Here is a 20,613-nt window from a genome sequence, read left to right on the forward strand (position 1 = left end):
GAAAAGGCACAAACTGCACCCCACGGGAAAATACACCCAGAGGTTGAACTTCAGCCCATAGAGGCTGCTCCCCTTGGCAGCACTGGGGTATTCCCAGCTGTCAGTCCTGTGGGAGCCTGGGATAGGGCCATGAATGCACCAGCCTTGTCCCCGGGAACCTGGGAATTCTGTCTGAGAGGAGCAGACTGTCAGTGCTGACAGTTCCAGCTCCATGGCAGGGACAGCTGCCACTGCCCCAGGCTGCTCCAAACCCATCCAGCCTGCCAGGGATCCAGGGACAGCCCCAGCTGCTCTGGGAATTCTATCCCAGGGCCTGCCCACCCTGCCAGGGAACAATTCCTGCCCAAGATCCCATCCAGCCCTGCCCTCTGGCACTGGCAGCCATTCCCTGTGTCCTGTCCCTGCAGGCCTTGTCCCCAGTCCCTCTCCAGCTCTCCTGGAGCCCCTTCAGGCCCTGCAAGGGGCTCTGAGCTCTCCCTGGAGCTTCTCCTCTCCAGGTGAGCACCCCCAGCTCTCCCAGCCTGGCTCCAGAGGGGCTCCAGCCCTGGAGCAGCTCCTGGGCCCCCTCTGGGCTCTGTGTCCTCCTGATGTGGGGCTGGGGCAGCTCTGCAGGTGCAGCCTCACCTGAGCGGGGCAGAATCCCCCCCTTTCCTGCTGCCCTCACTGGGGGATCAGCTCAGGGCTCTGTCCCCTCAATTTCCTGCTCCTGTTTTTGGTGAAACCTCAAGCAAGGTTTGGTTTTGGAGAAGAGACCAGCCCAAGCCAGCCCTGAGTGTGGGGGCAGCTTTGGGTGTCAGGTAATCGTGTCTGCATTAGGCTCTGCTGCTCTGGGGACTTGCTGCTGGTATTTTGCTTGTAAAATGAAAATAAGATGAACTTTTCCTGCATCCACCTTTTCCCGGTTATTCCCTTGCCCTGAGCGTGTCCATCCCTTTGTTTTCCAGGTGGGATTCATTGACTACATCGTCCACCCGCTCTGGGAGACGTGGGCTGACCTGGTGCAGCCCGACGCCCAGGACATCCTGGACACTCTGGAGGACAACAGGAACTGGTACCAGAGCATGATACCTCAGAGCCCATCCCCTCCTCTGGAGGAGCGGGGCCAGGACTGCCAGGGCCTGGAGAAGTTCCAGTTTGAACTGACGCTGGAGGAGGAGGATTCGGACGGGCCCGAAAAGGACGGCGAGAGCCTGGGCTACTTCAGCAATACAGAGACGCTCTGCGTGGCCCAGCCGGGGCAGGAGGAGCCCCAGAGGGAGGCCACCATCGAGATTGTGACAGAAGACACGTCTCCTGTGGACACATAATGGCCCGGCCCCGCGGGAGTGGCTTTTAAACACTTGCGGAGCTTGCGAGCGGCCCCCGACCGCCTCGGCAGCCGGGGCCGAGGCCTCTGCCACGGGGGGACAGATCCTCCAGCTGCTTGAGATTGGAGTCAGGGTTCCAGATGGGGTAGGGAACGATTGCTCAGGAAATGCACGGGTGATTTGCGTTGTGGTTTGAGCCTCGTCAGCCGAGAGCACCGCCTGGTCCTGGAGCTGGCTTGGGTCGGGCCCGAGGCGGCGCTGACACACAACTGAGAGATTTTATACCGTTAGTTTTGGAGTTTATAGCAGTTAGACTGATAGAAACTACTGATCAATAACTCATATCCAACCTGTCCACCCGACCACCTGTCTGCAGACCTGTGTGCCTTCTTTGTAAACACTTTCATGTCTTTTCAAGAGTCTCTTAATCCAACACACGGAGCTTGGTAGTTCAAAAGCGACACAAGGTGTTTCGGAATTGACGGCTACTTTTTGGATTCTTCCTGTTACCAGAAGCAGTCTTCCTTTTTTTTCATGGGCAATACCTGTCACTTTATTGCAGTTAATCACTTTGACAGACTAAACAGAAGGGGAAACCCTCTGCTTTGCATTACTGCACCTTCGATGTGTTCCTAATCCCCCCGGTGAGCCGTCGGGAGCCGCTCGGTGCCGTCGGGCGCCGTTCCCTCGCTGGGAACAGCGGGATTTCTTTTCCTCCCCGGGGTTTGGGTTTGTGGTGAGCAGGACAGAGGGCAGGTTTTTCTTTCCATGGCACAGCTCAGTCCATCCCTGAGTAAGCGTGGCAAGGCAGCGTGTGGCACGCCTTCCCCCTCGGCAGCTCCCTGGAATTTGCACGCTCGGATATTTGTGTTTCTCCGGCCTCTCGTCCACGTTCCCTAGGTTTAGGTCCACCATCCTCCTCCTCCTCCTGCACTGCCTCGAGCTCTACCACCTCCATTACTGTTTATAACAGTGTATTTATTACCTACTGTACATACTGTAATGTTTTGTAAGTTATTAATTTATATGAATTAGCATCGCCTGTCGGCGGCGATGTTAATGGCGTAGAAAACTCGGAATAAGAGTTGCCTTTTTTTTCTCTCGTAACCTTTTTGTATTGCATAAAGTCCAAGAACCTGAACATAGCTGAAGAGACAGACACAACCCAGCAAGGGCATTCGGGTGGCAGCCGCCCGTGGGGAGGGGACACCGCATCCCAGGGCAGCAAATTTGGGAATTTGCCAGGAATGCAGAGATTGAGGGCGGGGAAAAAAAAGAACTCCCCACGCCCGGGCCGGCTTTTCAACGTCACAACGTTCCAATTTCTGAACAACCCAATGTGAATTTCTATGATGGAAAAAAATAATAAAAAAAAATAATATAAAAAAAAAATGTGAACTGATGTAATAATTGTGCTGTGAAACTTCCTCTGACAAAGCTTGTCCGGCATCGTGAGCGGTGTCAATCTCAGTTTGTAAAATATGTTTCAAGCTTTTTGGTCCAACTCGTGACTAATTAGTTCATGACAATAGCACAGTTGTGCATGATCAATGGGTTTGTTTGTCTGTTGAACACTGCATTGTTCCAGGTGGTTATTTTATTGTTCCCCAAAGTTTCACACTATGTATGTTATAGTATTCTATATTGTGTTCAGGCGCATTCTTAAGAGATTTTTATATGAAGTGAATAAATGAAAGCATGACCCAGCCTGCGGGAGGTTTTTGTCAGCAGGGCAGCGGGAACAGTGTCACCACTGCTTGGGGCACAGAAAATGGGACCCTTCAAACCCAGAACCCTCCTGTGCTCAGTCCCAGAACCCAGAACCCTCCTGTGCTCAGTCCCAAAACCATCCATGGCCCAGCCCCAAAACCCAGAACCCTCCTGTGGCCAAAACACAAACCCCTCTGATGGCTGAAAACCAGACCATTCCTTTGGCCAAAATCTGAAACCTCCCACAGCTGAGATCCAGAACCTTCCTTTGGCCAAAACCCAGAACACCCCAGAATCTCCCACAGCTGAGACCCAGAACATTCCTGGATCCAAAACCCCAAACCCTGCAATGGCTGAAACGCAGAACCTCCCATGGCTCAATCCCAGAGTCCTCCCACAGCCAAAACCCAGAACCTCCCCTCCCCTAAACCCAGAACCTCCCATCCCCTGAACCCAGAACCTCCCATCCCCTGAACCCAGAACCTCCCATGCCCTGAACCCAGAACCTCCAAGGCCAACCCCAGTCCCTGCATTCCCAGTGGCCCCAGTGGGAGCCGCTCCTCAGGCACGGGCAGAGGAGCGTTCCTGGTGGCACGGCCACCATCCATGGGACACCAAGGGACCTCTGTGGGACACCAGGGACCTCTGTGGGACACCAGGGACCTCTGTGGGACACCAGGGACATCTGTGGGACACCAGGGGACCTCTGTGGGACACCAGGGCCCTGGTCCTTCCTGCAGGGCCGGTGGCAGCAGGCGACAGGAAGGCGGGCGCAGACAGGAAGCGATGGCCGCGCACAGCCCGGCCCCCGGGAGCTTTCATGTCCCGGCCTGACCCAAAACAAGTGACTTTCCAGTAAAAAACATCCTGTGCCAGGCCAGGAGCTGCAGGAGAGCAGGAGACACGGGCAGTGTCCCCTGAGGGGCTGCACAGGCTTTCCCTGGATCTCATCCCATCCCCGCATTCCCACCCGGCACTCCATGGAGCAGCCACTGCCAGGCCACCTCCTGTCACATCCCCCTGTCCCAGCAGAAGGGGCTTCAGCCATCGGATCCTGGGGGATCTTCCCTGCACCCAACTGGGGTTTGAACCTCTGAAACTCCTTGCTGAAAATTCCTTGGGAGAAACTCCTTGGAGGGGCAGTAGTGATTTGGTTTTCCCAGTGGATTAACAGAATCCCAGACTGGTTTGGGTTGGAAGGACCTCAGACCCCCCCCATTCCCACCCCAGCCATGGCAGGGACGGCTCCCACTATCCCAGGCTGCTCCAAACCCATCCAGCCTGGCCTTGGGCACTGCCAGGGATCCAGGGACAGCCCCAGCTGCTCTGGGAATTCTATCCCAGGGCCTGCCCACCCTGCCAGGGAACAATTCCTGCCCAAGATCCCATCTAAATCTCTCCTTTTAATTTAAACCATCCTCCCTTCACCCCAACTCATCCTTTCCACGTCCCTGGGCTGCGGCAGCCACGTCCTGCCCGCGGCTCCCGGGGATCTGCAGGGATGGGAAAGGGGTTATTGGGGTGGGAAAGGGATTATTGGGGTGGGAATGGGGTTATGGGGGTGGGAATGTGGTTATTGGGGTGGGAATGGGGCTATGGGGGTGGGAATGGGGTTATGGGGGTGGGAGTGGGGTTATGGGGGTGGGAGTGGGGTTATTGGGGTGGGAATGGGGTTATTGGGGTGGGAATGGGGCTATGGGGGTGGGAATGGGGTTATTGGGGTGGGAATGGGGTTATTGGGGTGGGAATGGGGTTATTGGGGTGGGAATGGGGTTATTGGGGTGGAAAGGCATCGTCACTTCTGGGAGGGGAAGCACCAAACCAGGAGAGAGCAGCAGCACTGCTGGCTCAGGGACAGGTGGGGGCCATGTGGGTGCCGGGGCTGCTCTGTCCTTGTCCCATCCCTCTCTTCATTCCTGTCCCTTCCATGACCCGATTCTGCCAGACAGCTTCCTGGGGATCGCAGGCAGCTCTGGAGCTGGGAGGAGCCGCCTTTCCCTGCTCCTTCCCCGCTGCAGAAACTGGGAAAATGCTCCAGCGGCCTCTGCACCGCAAAACCGAGCGGGACCCTCCTGCTGTCCCCCTTTTTAGGGCGGAAATCCCAGTTCAGGTGCTGGGAGCTTCGCTGGCTCAGTGTCCCCCGTTCCTCAGGGCGTGAGGATTCCCCGCGGCTCTGCTTCGCCATCCTCGCATCCAGAGCTGCCCTGGGATTCACACGGATTCCTTCGGCGTCGGGAGGGGCAGAGGGAGCGGGGCTGGGTGGGCGCTGCTGCCCCTCCCTGCTGGTCCCCAGGTCACTTCCAGGGACTGCCAGAGGCTCCTGCGAGGGACCCCAGCCCGGGATGGGCACCTTCCTGGGACACTGCGCTTCCAGGGATGCCCAGGGATTCACAGGGATGCCCAGGGATGCTCAGGGGTGTCCAGGGATGCTCAGGGATGCCCAGGGATGCTCAGGGATGCTCAGGGATGCCCACGGATGCCCACGGATGCTCAGGGATGCCCAGGGATGTCCAGGGATTCACAGGGATGCTCAGGGATGCCCAGGGATGCTCAGGGATGCTCAGAGATGCCCAGGGATGCTCAGAGATGCCCAGGGATGCTCAGGGATGCTCAGGGATGCTCAGGGATCTGTCCCCTCCCTGCTGCCAGCATTAACCCCAGGTTAATGTCACCCAGAGCCCCCGAGTGACAACCGGCCTTGTCCCCAAGGACAGTGTTTCCCACTGGAGCTGGGATTTCAGGGGAATTTCCAGCAGCCCTAAAGCCACCCCCGGGCATCAATCCCAGGGATGAGCAGTGGGACAGGCCCAGCCCTTCCCGGGGCGTGGGGACAGGGATCCCCCAGAGCTCCTGCCAGGAAACTTCTGCCCCCGAGGTCACCGCTGCTCACAGGAGCTGTGATTATTAAATCAAATATTAAACCAGCCCTGCTGCTCTTTCCCAGCCCAGCCTGCTCTCCTGGGGGTGCAGCTGGATTTCCATGGCCTTTTCCCACCCCTTTCCGTGGGATTTAGGGGTGAGCGTGGCTGTTCCCACCTGCCCAGTGCTGTGTGACAGAGCCAGAACAAGGGACAGGACAAAATGGCCCCAAGTGGCAGCAGGGGAGGTTTAGGTTGGATATTTGGGGAAATTTCTCCATGGAAAGGGTGGCCAAGCATTGGAACAGGGCAGGGGTGAGTCCCCGTCCCTGGAGGGATTTCAAATCCGTGCGGATGTGGCACTTGGGGACGTGGGCCAGCGGTGGCCTCAGGGGCCTTTTCCAACCTCAGTGATTCCGTATTTTTCTGGATTCCCTGCTCCTGGGCCCCGTGTCCCCCTGTTTGGGACGGACATTCCCGGGTTCTGATCCGGCCGCCAGGATCTGCTCCGTGCCGGGATCTCTCCTGCGGCCGGGGGGGTCTGGGGGGTTCACCCGGGGTTCCCGCGGAGTTGAGGAGTGAGAAGTGAAGCTCCGGGAGCTCCGGGAGCTCTGCGGTGAAAGCCGGGGAGGAGCCGGGGGCAGCGCACAGAGCCTGCGGCTCCCGGGGGACACGGGAGGGACACGGGAGGGACACGGGAGGGACACTGGGGTGGCCGGGGGGGACAGGGCGGGCTGGGGCCCAGCTGATGGGGTTTCAGATGGGTTTGGGTGTTTTGGCTCTCCCAAATGTCCCTTTTGGGGTGACACGAGGAGCCCGAGAATTCCCAAGGTCTCGCTGTCCCCAGCCCTGCCCAGTTTCTCTCTGTGAGGGGATTCCTGTCCCCTCCTCTGTCCCTGCTCTGTTGGGGACACCGGCGACCCCAGAGCTCCCGGGGGCACGGCAGGACCAGGTGAGCACATCTGGCCGGCCCCTGCGCATCTGGCGGGCCCCGTCCCGTCTCTGCACAGCTGCACAGCTCCATCTGCCGAGCTCCCGGCGCTGCGCAGCCGGGAAGGGCCCCGGGAACGGGGAATGTCCGAGCTGGGGACACGGCGGGGACACGAGGAGCCGGGACGGGCCCTGCAGGGCTCGCACAGCGCGGGGGCACAGCTGGAGCCGGGCACAGCTGGATCCCGGCACAGCTGGATCCGGGCACAGCTGGATCCCTGCACAGCTGGATCCGGGCACAGCTGGAGCCTGTCACAGCTGGAGCCTGTCACAGCTGGATCCCAGCACAGCTGGATCCCTGCACAGCTGGATCCCAGCACAGCTGGAGCCCGGCACAGCTGGATCCCTGCACAGCTGGATCCCAGCACAGCTGGATCCCAGCACAGCTGGATCTGGGCACAGCTGGATCCCGGCACAGCTGGAGCCTGTCACAGCTGGATCCCTGCACAGCTGGATCCCGGCACAGCTGGACCCCTGCACAGCTGGATCCCTGCACAGCTGGATCCCGGCACAGCTGGACCCCTGCACAGCTGGATCCCGGCACAGCTGGACCCCGGCACAGCTGGACCCCGGCACAGCTGGATCCCGGCACAGCTGGATCCAGGCACAGCTGGATCCCGGCACAGCTGGACCCCGGCACAGCTGGACCCCGGCACAGCTGGATCCCTGCACAGCTGGAGCCTGTCACAGCTGGATCCCTGCACAGCTGGATCCCTGCACAGCTGGATCCCGGCACAGCTGGATCCCGGCACAGCTGGTGCCAGAGGCTCCAGGGCTGCGCTGGGTTTTCCTCTGCCTTTGGTGCCCCCCAGCTCTGCCCCCTCCCCGTCCTGTTTCCTTTTTGTTAATTTTAAGAATAATTAAATAAGTTAATAATTTAATTTTAAGAAAAAGTTAATTTTAAGAATAATTAAACATCCTTTATTAGCAGGCCCAAAGCTGATCAGGACCTAAAGACACCTTAAATTTTAATGAGAGGCTCCACCGGCATTCCTGGAGCTCTGGATTATGTCAGGGCAGAATTTGCTTCTCTGCATTTCTTTCCACAGCTGCCAAATTTTACCTAAAGGAGGCAAAAGCTCCCTCCCAGCACCAGGAATCCAAACCCATGGGAATGGTCTGGGCATTGGTGGAATAACTCGTGCGGCACCGACCCCCAGGCAGGCTGGGGGGAGCAGGGGTGGATCCATTCCCACCCCAAACCACATTCCGGGCTGATGGAATGGGCTCGATAATATTTCGATAATATTTGGGGTGAGGCAAGCGGTGTGAAATGAGGACTTTGCCAGTGCTCCTGAATTCCGGTTTTTTCCCCCCCTGAGGAATAAAGATGAATGAATTCTCGATGTTCTGGGGCAGCTGCGCCTCGTCCCCATCGGGGGAGGTGCTGATTGCCCCCATCAGCCCCCGGTTATCAGCGAGGAGGGCGCAGGGCTGGGCCAGGAGAGGGGAGCAGGAGCAGGAGCAGGTGGGAGCCCTTGTGGGGTGTGCAGGGATGGGGTTTTGGGGGCTGGATCCCGGATTTGCGGGGCTCTGAGCAGGAATCGGCTCCTGGGGGCGTGCGGGACCCTCTGTGCGCCGGGGAAGTCTGGAGTGAGACAGCGCCGGTCCTGGGGCTGTAAATCCCTCCCTGTGCCCCCTTTGTGTCCCCTTTGTGTCCCATTTGGCTGCTCCCTGCACCCCTGGTGCCCAGAGCGGCTCCATGAGAAAGTTCTTTTTTCCCAGCGCTGTTCTCCAGCTCTCCTCCTCCTCCTCCTCCTCTCGCTGCCGGGTCCCGGGCTGGGGGCTCATCCCGGTGTCCTCCCGGGAGCAGCTGCCCGCGGTGGGAGCGGCTCTCTGTGCCCGGGGACGCCGAGGATTCACGGAGCAGAAGGGAAAGGGCTCCGTGTGGAGCTGGGGGCAGCTGCATTCCCTGATCCAGGAGCTGCTCCAGCCCTGGGATGAGCTGGGGGCTGGCAGGGGTTGTTCCCGTGGATTCTCTAGCCCTGGGATGAGCTGGGATACTCTGGATTCTCATGGAATGCTTTCCTGCCCAAAGCCCAAGGTGGGGCTGCCCCAGGAGCGTTTGGGGTTCAGCCTCCCGGGTGCTGCCACGGGATTTTCAGGACCTGGAATTTCAGGATTGGTCCCCTCTGTGCCCTCCTGAGCTCGTGGAGGGATGGGGGAGCTGCTCCTGGGGGTTCTCCCTGAGCCCATCCTCCTTCCCTGCCTTCCCCCTTGGAGGAGGGAATCCTGTAAATCAGCCCCAGGGAGAGCTCAGAGCCCCTTGCAGGGCCTGAAGGGGCTCCAGGAGAGCTGGAGAGGGACTGGGGACAAGGCCTGCAGGGACAGGACACAGGGAATGGCTGCCAGTGCCAGAGGGCAGGGCTGGATGGGATCTTGGGATTGCAGGAATTGTTCCCTGGCAGGGTGGGCAGGCCCTGGGATAGAATTCCCAGAGCAGCTGGGGCTGTCCCTGGATCCCTGGCAGTGCCCAAGGCCAGGCTGGATGGGTTTGGAGCAGCCTGGGACACTGGGAGCTGTCCCTGTCCTTGTCTCCTCTAATCCCAGTTTTATAGGGAAGGATGCCAAAGGCTGAACTTCCCGGGAAATCCCATCCTGCTGTGCCCAGGCCAGGGGATCCAGGCTGGGGCCGCAGCTCCGGCCTCTCCCAGCTCATTCCTTCGGGAGCCATCCAGGTTTAATTCCAGCCCATCCAAAGGGGCGTGGGGCGGTGAGAACAACCCCTGGCCGCTCCTAATGCCGGGATTTGCCAGGGCCACGTCCTGCCCGAGGCTGAGGATTGGGGTTTTATTTAGCAAATCCCATTGCGGCTCCGGGGCCGGGCTGTCACATGGAGCTGGGGCTGACTCTGCCGGGAGATGAGTAATGCGCTCCGTGACTCACTTGCTGCCTTCGCTTTTATTTTTTTTATTTGGATTTCTTTTTTATTATTATTTTTTTTTTATAATCTTCAGGCCTCTCGCCTTCATCTGCTGCCGGCGGCTCCCGGCGCGTCTCCTTCCGGAGCGGCCGGAGATTTCCAGCGCTTTTCACGGGAATTGTCCGAGGCAGTTTGGAAGTGAAATTGCGGAGTTTGGGAGTGGTTTTGGCTCGGGAAGGGGCGTTTGGTGCCTCCTCCCCAGGGAGGTGGGAACGCTCCAGCGGGACCCGGCTCTCCCTGCGCCCGCCTGGTTTTGGGATGAGCCCGCTCCAGGAGCGGCTCTGGGGTGTCCTTGGGGTGGGGCTGATTTTTGGGGGGGTTTTGGCCTCGTCCCGTGGCAGGAGGAGCCTCACAAGGCTGAGATATCCCAGGGGAAAGCTGGGATGGATGAGCAGCAGCCAAAGGATTCCCAGGAGTGATGGAGAGGGGGTGCTGCCCAAACCCAGCGCTGAAACGGGAAAATTTGGAAAGATTTTTTTATCCATGGCCTGGGAAGGGATTGGCAGGGATATCCTGGCTCTCCCCGTCTGCTGAAGGAATCTCAACCCTCAGGAGCCGTGGGGAGGGGGCTCTGCCCTGGATGGCCCCGAGCCGCAGGATGGGGGATCCCAAAATCCCCAGATTTCCGTTTGGAAGGACCCCAAAGCTCATCCCATTCCCGCTTTCCCTTAGGATTGCTCCAGACCCTGTCCCAGGGATGGGAATTCTGGAGCCTCCGTGAATTTTGGGAGGGATTGGTGCTGTTTTGGTGCATCCAGGAGGAATTTGGGCAATTTGGAAGTTGCCTGCCCATCACCGAGTGCCAGCCTGGGCGGAGGGGACAGAGGAACATTCCAGGGGTTGTGCCCAGCCTGGGATTACAAGCGGAATTCCCTTGGCTGTGCTGGAAGCGGGGCAGGCAGGTCACAGGAGCTCCTGTGGGATTAAAGGAACCATCTGCTCAATAATCCCATCCCTGTGGCATTTCCCACCAGCTGGGCCCTGCTGAGCTCCTGTTCCCTCCCTGATTTATCCAGACCCTCGGAGGAGGCGCTTGGCTTTTGGATTAATATTTTTAACGGGAGTGGGAAAAAAAAATGTTGGGTTTTTTGTTCTTTTTTTTTTCTTTCTTACTAGAAAAATTACATTTTAACGGGGCAAAAAAAAAATTGATTTTCATTCATGAAAACCACTTTTTTTTTTGTTTGTTTTGTTTTGTTTCGGATGGGAGAAATGATGCGGGTGTTGCTCCCGAGCAGGGAGAAATGCTGAGGAGCGGGTGGGGCTGCGGGGATGACCCCAAAGATGCTGATGCGGGGTGAGCGGTACAAGGGAAGTTTTTCCATCCCCGCTCGGCGCTCACGTTGAAAAACCACCCCGGGCAGCGCGGGTTGTCCCCAAAACTGCGCTGTTGTGCCCTGGAGGGGACAGGAGGGGCAGGAGCGGCTCCTCCGCGGGAGCTCACGGAGCCAATCCCGGCTTTTGGGGGGGTTTGGATGCCGGGAAGGAGCCGGGATGAGGATCCTGGAGAAGCCTGGGAGGGTTTGAGCACCTTTCCTGCCACGGGATAAAAAATAACCGGACTTTGGGAGCTTCCCAGCCGAATCTGGAGGGCCGGCTTTAAATCCCGGTTTTTTGGATAAAACAGGAGCGATGCCGATAATTCAGGCTGAGCCTCCCCCCGCAGTGGGAACAGGTTGGGAAGGGGGTGAGGGACCCACAAATCCCCGGGGGGCTCTTCCAGGGGGAAACGGTGCTGGGGGTGACATCGGGGGGGACACAGGACAGGGTGACATCGGGGGGGACACAGGACGGGGTGACATCGGGGGGGACACAGGACAGGGTAGCATTATAGGGACACAGGACAGGGTGGCACTGGGGGGTGACAGAGGACAGGGTGACATCCTTGGGGGCACACAGGACAGGGTGGCAGCATGGGGACACAGGACACGGTGACATCCCGGGGGGGACACAGGGCAGGGTGGCACCATGGGGACACAGGACACGGTGACATCCCGGGGGGGACACGGGCACAGCGCGGCCCCAGCGCTCGCAGCCCCCCCGCTCCTCCCCTCCGCCTCTTTTGTTCCCCGCTCCGCTTTTCCTTCATGCCAGATTAATTCCCGGGCGCTGCTGGAAGCAGTCGGGGAGAAATTCCTCCCGCATCCTCCTTTCGGGGCTAATTGCTGGCGCCGTGACGTCAGCGATGGATTTATCCCTGGGATGGCTGGGAGAGGCTCCCAGGAGGGCCCGAGCTCTCATCCCCGCGTTCTCACCCCGCTCCTCTCCCTTTTCCAGCCGGGATTGATCCCTTTCCCCCCATTCCCAGCCCCGCGCGCTCCTAATCTGACAGCGGCCGGGAATTAATCGTGCTGGCCGCAATAGGATTAAGGGAGGGGAAGTGCGTCACGAGGTGCGGACAGGGGTTCTGCTTTTGGGGAGGGTGGAAAAAGGGGTGGGAAAAAAAAATTAAAGAAAATCTGGGAAATAGGTTGGAGTGTTCCCGGGGGGTGTGTCGGGAGCGAGCGCGCATGTGAGGAGTGCGGGGCGGGAGGCAGCGAGCCCGCCTCGTCCTCCCTTTCTCCGAGCATCCTCCGCGATGCCATCCTGGAGGTGATACAGGCGCAGCAGCATCCATGGCCTGCCCCTAGCCGCGGCATTCCCGGCTCTTCCTCCTCCTCCTCCTCATCCTCCCCGCCGCCCGGGAAGCGCCGAGGCCGAGCTGAGAGGGACCCGCGTTCTCCTGTGGTTTTTTCTTTCCAGGCTCCTCGGGGATTGAGGAATGCAATTCTGCCACCATGATGGAAGGTGGGTGATGAGCCGGGCGCGTTCTCCCGGCTTTGGGAAGGAGGAGGAGCCGATCCCGCGCCCGGGCTGGTCGGGGAGGGGGGGGTTTGATCCTTTCCTAAATAAAATAATAATAATAATAATTAATAATGGAACGGAATCCTCCCCTCCCCCTAATCCCGGGCAATTCCAGCGGCAGGGTGGTGGTGATATAATATCGAGCCCGTGCGATTATTTGCAATTCCATCCCCAGCCCTGTGCGGGCGGCTCGGGCTGGGCAAATTCCCGGTTTTCCATGGAGCCGCCGCTTCCCCCAGCCCAGAGCCGGCTGGATCCGTCGGGATTCAGATCCCGAAATGATTATTTGATGCCGCGCAGAGGATGGAGCCGGGGGTGTGCAGCTGACAGATGGGATCCGGTGCTTTTCCCTGGATGGATGAGCCGCGTTTCGGGGGGAAAAGAGGAAAAATTGGAACTGGAGATGATTTTTTTTGTTGTTGTTGTTTTTAAATTTATTTTTTTTCTTGCCGTGTCGTGGAGATGCCGGTCTGGGGAGGGAGGAGGAGATGTTGGATTGGGGTTTCTTGGCATAAAAAAATGGGAATGAGGAGGGAATACGGGCTCCAGGCACAGGATGCTTCAGGGAGCCGTGTCTGATCCTGTGTGGGAAAAGCCTCTGGGCATGACAGGAATTTTATCCTCTGTCGTCTGTCTCGGCCGTATGTAAAGCTCTCCTTTATTATTTATCATTTTAATTCCTCCTGGAGCAGGATGCAGGGAAAGGATGTCTTGGATTTAATTCTATTTTAGCAGAATGGCTGCTCCAGGCCTCACAATAGCAAAATATATTGAATTTTGGGGGAGTTCTGGCCCCTTGGTGGCAGCAGCAGGGCCTGGCTCGGTGGAGCCACTTCCAACCCATGGAGCTTTCCCGGGATGACAGGCAGAATTTGGGCTGCTTCCCGGATTATCCCTGAAATCTGGGGCTCCCCCCTGCCCAAATTCACCTGGAGAAGCCCCGGAATCCATGGAAATTTTATGGATTTAAGATATTTCCCCGATCCCGGGAATCCAGGCGTCGTCACGGCCGCGTGTGGCACATGGAATGGCCTTTCCCAGGACGGGGTTTGGACGATTGGGTGTGAAGGAAATGAGTTTTGTCATCCTTTGGATCCCAGGAAAAGCTTTCCCTGCTTTCCCTGGTGCTGACGAGAGTCACAAGCAAACGAGGTTTTAATTTTAGCCCATGACATCAAACCCATCCCACCACAGGGGCAGGTCACGGCAGGGAAAATGCCAATAAAAACCCGGCTTCTCCCAAAATCCCAACCTTTAGGGAGGAATTCATCTGGATGAATGGAAGTTGTCATGTTGTAGGCCTTGGTTTGAGTGATTTTATTCAGTTTTGAGGCTGCTCAGGGGAAGTAAATCGGGGTTTTGAGGCCCTTTTGGTGTTTGTGGTTTGGGGTTTTTTTGGGGTTGTTTTCATTCCTTGAGGATTTGGGCCTGGCAGGAGCTTTGGTCGCTGGCCAGCCCCACGCTGGAGATGGATCCGGGGCTGTGGCCCATGGAATGGGAAGTGGAATCACCTTCCATGACCCAACCATGCATGGGGGGAAAAAAAAAATGGGGAAAAAATTGAAATACTCTTGATAAAAAGTGAATTATTCAACAGCTCGAAAAGTTCCCCCAGTGGTTGATGCAAACCTAGAACAGAAGTTGGGAAATCTGGAATAATTCCTGGGGTTTTTGCAGGGTTTTTTGAGTTTTGAAGTAGTTGGAAATTGGTTGGATTTGTGGGAAGTGGAACTTCAAGATCCCACTGCAAATCTGGCCCCTCGCAGGGGATGGGGGGCTTGATTTATTAATATTATTTATTTATCTTTAATATTATTTAATATTATTTATATTTAATATTATTTATTCATATTTAATATTTATTTCTATTTCATATCATTTATTTCCATTTAATATTTGTTTCTATTTAATATTTTCTGTTTATATTTAATATCATTTATTTCTATGTAATACCAATATTCCTATTTAATATTTATTTATATTTCATATCATTTATTTCTATTTAATTTTATTCCTATTTAATATTTATTTCTATTTAATATAATTTGTTAATATTTAATATAATTTATATTTCATATAATTTATTTCTATTTAATATAATTTATTTCTAGTTAATATTATTTAATATTTCTATTTCTTCACTATTATTATTTCTTTATATTTAATATTATTGATTAAATAAATTTATTTAATGATATTTATTTAATATTAATTAGAATTAATTCAATGGTTTCAACAAACTTGGCTTAATTGGAGCTGAAACTTTTATACCTGCACAAAACACCGCGAGTTCCTTGCGGTGAGGGGTCTTAAAGGGGTTTAATTAGGGCTGTAATTAATTATTCCAATCACTTTTGGTGCTGGACACGAGCTGGAAGTGGCGGGTGGGGGTGAGGGCCCCCGGGACGCTCCTGGCTCAGGGATTCCTTTGGATTCCTTTTCCTTGGAAAAAGAGCGAATTCTCCTCGTGGGGAAGGGCGCGGGATGAGCGATTTTTGCTGGATACGGACGTTGTGCTCAAGAGATGGAATGTTTGGTCATTCCTCTGGGAATGGAAAAGTGTTTCTTGTTCATGGATATCCAAAAAAATGCCCAAAAAACCCCGAGTGTGGGAGATATTCCCGGAGCCCAGCCAAAGGTGTCTCCAGCAGTGGGAATTCCTCCCCCTCCACGGAGGGCTGGGACGATGGGGTGCAGGAACATCCCATGGATTTGCTGCTCTTGGCTTCGCTCAGCCCGGTGGGAAGCAGGGCTGGGATGGGGATTCAACCCCCCCGAGGTGCCTCAGGTGTGGGATGAGGGCTTTGGATGTTCCCTGGGGATTGTGAAACGCTCGGAAGCGCCCCGGGCGGGCGGCGGAGGTGAACGGCCGGGCACGGAACGGGTTGGACTCCTTTTGGAATTCTCTGCCGCGTCTCCAGGGCGTTGGGAGGCTTCCATGAAGTTTGGGAATCGCTGCTCGGGGAGGAGCTCTGGGATGTCGGGAAGAGAGGAGCAGACGCGGTTCCTCCGGAGAAAGTCATTCCCGCTTTTCCTGCTCCCAGTGCTTCTCCAGACCCCAAAATGGGGGAGAAGCCTTCCCAGAGCGGGAATTTCTCGGAATTTCTTCAAACTGGGAAGTTTGGTCACTCGGGGAATTTCCATGGGAATGTTCTCTCCAGCTGGGAATAGTGGAAGGTGTCCATGCCCAGGGCAGGGCTGGGATGAGATGGAATTTAAGGCCCCTCCCAACCCAAACCGGTCTGGGATTCTGCAATCACATCCAAACCAGGAGAATTTTCCTGGAATCTTCTTTTAGCCGTGGCCGTCTCCGTTTTCGGAATGCCAGAGCCATCGATGGAACATCCCAAAATTCCTCTGTGCTGATTGAAAACTGCCTTGATTTGATTTTTGGGTGGTCTCGTCCCTGTAGATTTTGGTTGAACGCGCTCAGTGCAGGACTTGGCGAGGAAATAATCCGGGAAAATCTGGGGGGTTGGATTTGAGGAGGGAAATTTGGGAGTCTGGATTTGAGGAGGGAAATTTGGGAGTATGATTTGAGGAGGGAAATTTGGGAGTCTGGATTTGAGGAGGGAAATTTGGGAGTCTGGATTTGGAATTTTCTGCAGAACTGGGAAGGAAACAACTTTCTTGGGATATAGGAGATTATTTTTTTCCCTCTTTTTCCATGGCCAGCCCAGGGAATGCTGAGCTTGATCCATGGATTTGGCTCCTCCCGTGTCCAAGGATGGGCTGAGGGTTGGGGACATCCCACCACTCTCCAGGCCAAAAATGTCCTTTAGGACTTTTGGGATATTTTGGGGGGGCTGATCCAGGTGGGTTTGAGCTCTCAAGGAGGAATTTTGTGGAAATGAAGCCTTGGAAGTGAAAAGTTTGGAAGAGAAAAAGCTCTGGAGCTCTCAGGTTTGGGGTTCAAAAATAAAAAAGGCAAAACCTCAGAAATGTGGCAAAACCTAAAACAAAAATTATGGCAAAACCTGGGAGGGGAAAAAAAGTGGCAAAATCCCGGAAAAAGATGGCAAAACCTAAAAAAAAAAAATAGGCAAAACTCCTCCTTGGAGTGAGCCCAGTTTAAAATGTGCCCTTGGGAATCTGGAAGCGGCTCCCAAAGGCGGGAATTTGGGGTTTTCCTGCCAAGGCAGGAATTTCCTGTGTGATTCACCAGCCTCAGTCGGGTTTTAGGGATTGTAGGAAAAAAATTCCAGGTGAAGTCGGGTGCTGCTCACCGTGAGCCTCGCCCGGTGCGGGTTTTATCCGTTAAAAACGTGGATTTGGGTGGGAATCCGGCCGGAAATGTTGGTGTTGAGCCCCCAGAGGTGTTGGAGGTGTGAAATGGGATTGACCCGGAGTTTGTGGTGGGAATACTGATCCAGTGCTGGGATTGGAGGAACATGAAGGAAAACGGGATTTATCCAAGGTTTGTGACAGGAATCCAAACCAAATTTTGGGATTGGAGAGGAGGAAATTGAAGGAAAATGGGATTTATCCAGAATTTGTGGCAGGAATCTCAACCTAATGTTGGGATTGGAGGAACATGAAGGAAAACGGGATTTATCCAGAGTTTGTGGTGGGAATCCCGATCCAATACTGGGATTGCAGGACCATGAAGGAAAATGGGATTTATCTAGTTTGGCAGGAATCCCGATCCAATATTGGGATTGGAAAGGAGAAACACGAAGGAAAACGGGATTTATCCAGAGCTTGTGGCAGGAATCCCATTTTTTGGGATTGGAGGAACATGAAGGCAAATAGATTTATCCAGAATTTGTGGCGGGAATCCTGATCCAATACCGGGTTTGGAGAAACACGAAGGAAAATGGGATTTATCCAGAGTTTGTGGCAGGAATCCTGATCCAGTTTTGGGATTGCAGGAACATGAAGGAAAATGGGATTTATCCAGAGTTTGTGGCAGGAATCCCGATCCAATACCGGGATTGGAGAGGAGGAGTGTGAAGGAAAACTTGGGAAGGAGGGGATTGCAGAGCTCCTCCCCAGAGCAGTGACCTGGAAGCGTTGGGATGCTCCAGACCTGTCAGTGAGGATCCATCTGCCTCGGGAAGGGAGGGGGTGCCTCATTCCCATTTTCCCTTTTTCCCCAAAGCTGATTTTTTAACTCATTTCTTTAACCCCAAGCCGTGCTTTTTCTTTATTTTCCCCCCAGCTTTAGGAGGAAAAATCCCAAAAAAATCCCAAAAAATCAAATCCAATCCCTTGAGGGCAGCGCAGGTGGATTTTTAGGGAATGAGCTTTTCCCAGGAGCACAAAGTGTGGCCCTGTTTGCTCTGCCAGCCATTGAGGAGCTCAGCTCTTTGTCTGGAAGCAAAATTCCGTTGCAGGCGGCTGTTCCTGGGCACTTCCGAAGCGTTTTCTGCTCCTTCTGTGGGAATGAAAGAGGATCGAGGCTGGAAGTGCTTCCAGCTGCTGAGGTTTTGTACTGGAATCCTCAGAAATGGATTTATTTTCATTAGAATTTCCTTTTAGGTGTTGGGGGCTTTTTTAAAATTTTAAATTAATTTTTTTCCCCATTTTATTTTTTTCCCCATTTTAAATTTTCCCCACTTAATTTTTTCCCCACTTAATTTTTTCCCCCATTCCAATTTTTTTTTGCCACTGAATTTTTTCCCCATTTTAATTTTTTTTTCAATTTTTTTTTTCCCATTTTAATTCCTGGAGCAGAGATTCTAGGGCTGTCCTGTAGGAATTCCTGCACTTCTACCAACGTCTCCTCCCCAGTACAGGAAGTTTTGAGGTGGGATTGGGAAGTGGGAATTCCCCAGCACATCCCAGTTTACACTGGATTGGTGCTGACAAGGATAAAATCATTTAAAAGCAGATTTTAAATCCTGTATTAGCTGGGAAATATTCCTGATCCATCCCAGACTTGGAAAAGCACTTCTGGAATTGGCACTTTTTAATTTGTGTTTAAATTCTGATAGTTTTTGGTGTCTTTTGTGTTAAATTTTTTGGGTTTTAGGTGATGTAAGGAGGAAAAAAATCTTAAAATTCTCTACCTATGCATGGTCAGGAATTTAAAATCTCAAATTTGGATTAATTTGTGGAAAACTGCGGGAATTTTGGGATAAGCTGGAGCAGGAAAGATGAGGTTTTCCAGCCTGCCCTTGCTTCAGGAGCCCCACAAATACATTAAATAAATAATATATATATATTGTTTATAATATTAAAAATATTATATATTAAATATATAATAAAATATTATATAAAACACATATTTAAAGCAAATAAAATAATCTGAATATATACTAAAATAATATTTAATGCTCCATTTATGGAACTTGTTAAATCTACACATTGTTATCGAAGTTAATATTTATAATTAATTCCTAATAATGATAGAATTGTGGAATGGATCCTGGATTTTTGGGTTTTTTGGGATGAATCCTGCTGGGGTTGCCGTGAATTTTAAGGAGAGTTTCTCCCAATCCTGAGTTTTGCTTAGGGCTCAAGCCCCGCCCTGTGTGGTTTATTCCATGTGGGATATGGATCATTTCTGTGCTTTGGGGTTTATTCCCGAATCCTGGGAATATTCTGCAGCTGGAATCTGGTCCCTGAGGTGTTTGAGCTGAGCTGATCCAGCCCAGGGCTTTGTGCCTGGCTGTGTTTAATGCCAGGGAGCTTTTGGTTGGATTTTTGGGAATATTTCTTCATGGAAAGGGGTTTCTTCCAGCTCTGGAAATTCCCTGAGGGGGAATTTCAAGCCATGTGGATGTGGCACTTGGGGACAGTGGTGGCCTTGGCAGTGCTGGGAATGGTTGGATTTGGATTTCTGGATCTTGGGGGGTTTTTCCAGCCTAAAATTTCCATGATTCCAAAGCAGCCAGCGTTCCCTCACTGTGCATGGGGCAGGTTTCACCCCCAGCATTCCCAGCCCTCGGAGCTCCCAGCTCCAATTCCGTGAATATTTGGGGAGCTGGCAAAGGGCAGAAGGTGCAGAAGGTCTGGGGAGGTCCTGGGAGCCCAAATCCCGCTGGGAATGCGGGGCTGGATCCTGCTCTGGGACAGGGGGACACAGCCCCAAACCCAGGGGTGCCCACAGAACCTCCTGGGATCCCCTCCCACCTGGAATGGGCTGGGAAAAAGGGCTGGATGTGAATTCATCCCCCTCGGGCAGAGTTCAGAGACTGAATTACCCTCAGGGCTGGGAATGGGGCTGGATTTTGGATCACCTCTGTCCACTGGAGCGAGATCCTTCATTCCCACATTCCCACATTCCCATTCCTGGACTAACCCTGCTCCTCCTTCGGTGCCTTTTTACCCAAATTTCTGATCAGGACCAAACCTTCCAGCTTTTATCTGTATTTTTCCAAGGAACCACCCCCACCCCAACAGCCAAGCGTTGCTCACTTGGATTTTCAAGGATTTTCTTTCCTCGGAGCCACAGGTGAAATGCCAACAATGTCCTGCTCCGGAAAATCCCTTTTCCTTCCTTTTTCATTTCCCTTCTTCCAGCAGGGAGGAGGAGCCTGGGAGAGCTGTAGCCATAAAATCATGGAATTGTTTCGTTGGAAAGGATGAGCTTTAAGCTCATCCCATGGGCAGGGACACGTCCCAGGCTGGCCTTGGGCACTTCCAGGGATCCAGCTGCTCTGGGAATTCCATCCCAGCCCTTCCCCACCCTCGCAGGGAGCCCATGTCCCCGTGTCCCATCTGGGATATTGGGAAGTGGCACTGGGAGCCATTCCCTGGCTCCTGTCCCTCCATCCCTTGTCCCCAGCCCTTCTCCAGCTCTCCTGGAGCTCCTGGAAGGAGCTCTGAGCTCTCCCTGGAATTTCTCCTCTCCAGATGAACATTCCCAACTTCCCAAGTGCTGGATTTGCTGCTGGATCCGGGGCCACCGAGGCCAATCCCAAAGGATTTGTGCCACAACCTCTCCCGGGGCTCCTTTGGTGTTCCTCGTCCCTGGAACCAGATCCGGGATCAGGCCGGGAAAGGAGGGGAGCTGAAATATTAATGACTAATAATT

The 20,613-nt window shown here is 54.1% G+C and overlaps 2 protein-coding genes across 6 annotated transcripts in view; both read left to right on the forward strand.

Annotated features, from left to right (window-relative positions):
* PDE4B (phosphodiesterase 4B) overlaps positions 1-3,014 on the forward strand; it is a 165,478-nt gene extending 162,464 nt beyond the window's left edge. For all 4 annotated transcript variants that reach the window (XM_086841630.1, XM_086841631.1, XM_086841632.1 and 1 more), the window contains one exon: positions 945-3,014. In XM_086841630.1, the coding sequence (XP_086697756.1) occupies positions 945-1,307 (363 nt within the window). In that variant the 3' untranslated portion in view covers positions 1,308-3,014. The remainder of the gene's footprint in view (positions 1-944) is intronic.
* Positions 3,015-8,292: 5,278 nt separating this feature from the next.
* Positions 8,293-20,613, forward strand: part of SGIP1 (SH3GL interacting endocytic adaptor 1) — a 53,213-nt gene continuing 40,892 nt past the window's right edge. The window contains exons 1-2 of one of the 2 annotated variants that reach the window (XM_086902261.1): positions 8,293-8,333; positions 12,531-12,575. In XM_086902261.1, coding sequence (XP_086758387.1) covers positions 12,566-12,575 — 10 coding nt within the window. In that variant the 5' untranslated portion in view covers positions 8,293-8,333; positions 12,531-12,565. Of the gene's footprint in view, positions 8,334-12,486; positions 12,576-20,613 lie in introns of those variants that run through there. The other variant, XM_086902262.1, reaches the window with a different exon arrangement.

Source organism: Cyanistes caeruleus, chromosome 9, assembly GCF_971803275.1.
Source record: "Cyanistes caeruleus chromosome 9, bCyaCae1.hap1.1, whole genome shotgun sequence".
NCBI lineage: Eukaryota > Metazoa > Chordata > Aves > Passeriformes > Paridae > Cyanistes > Cyanistes caeruleus.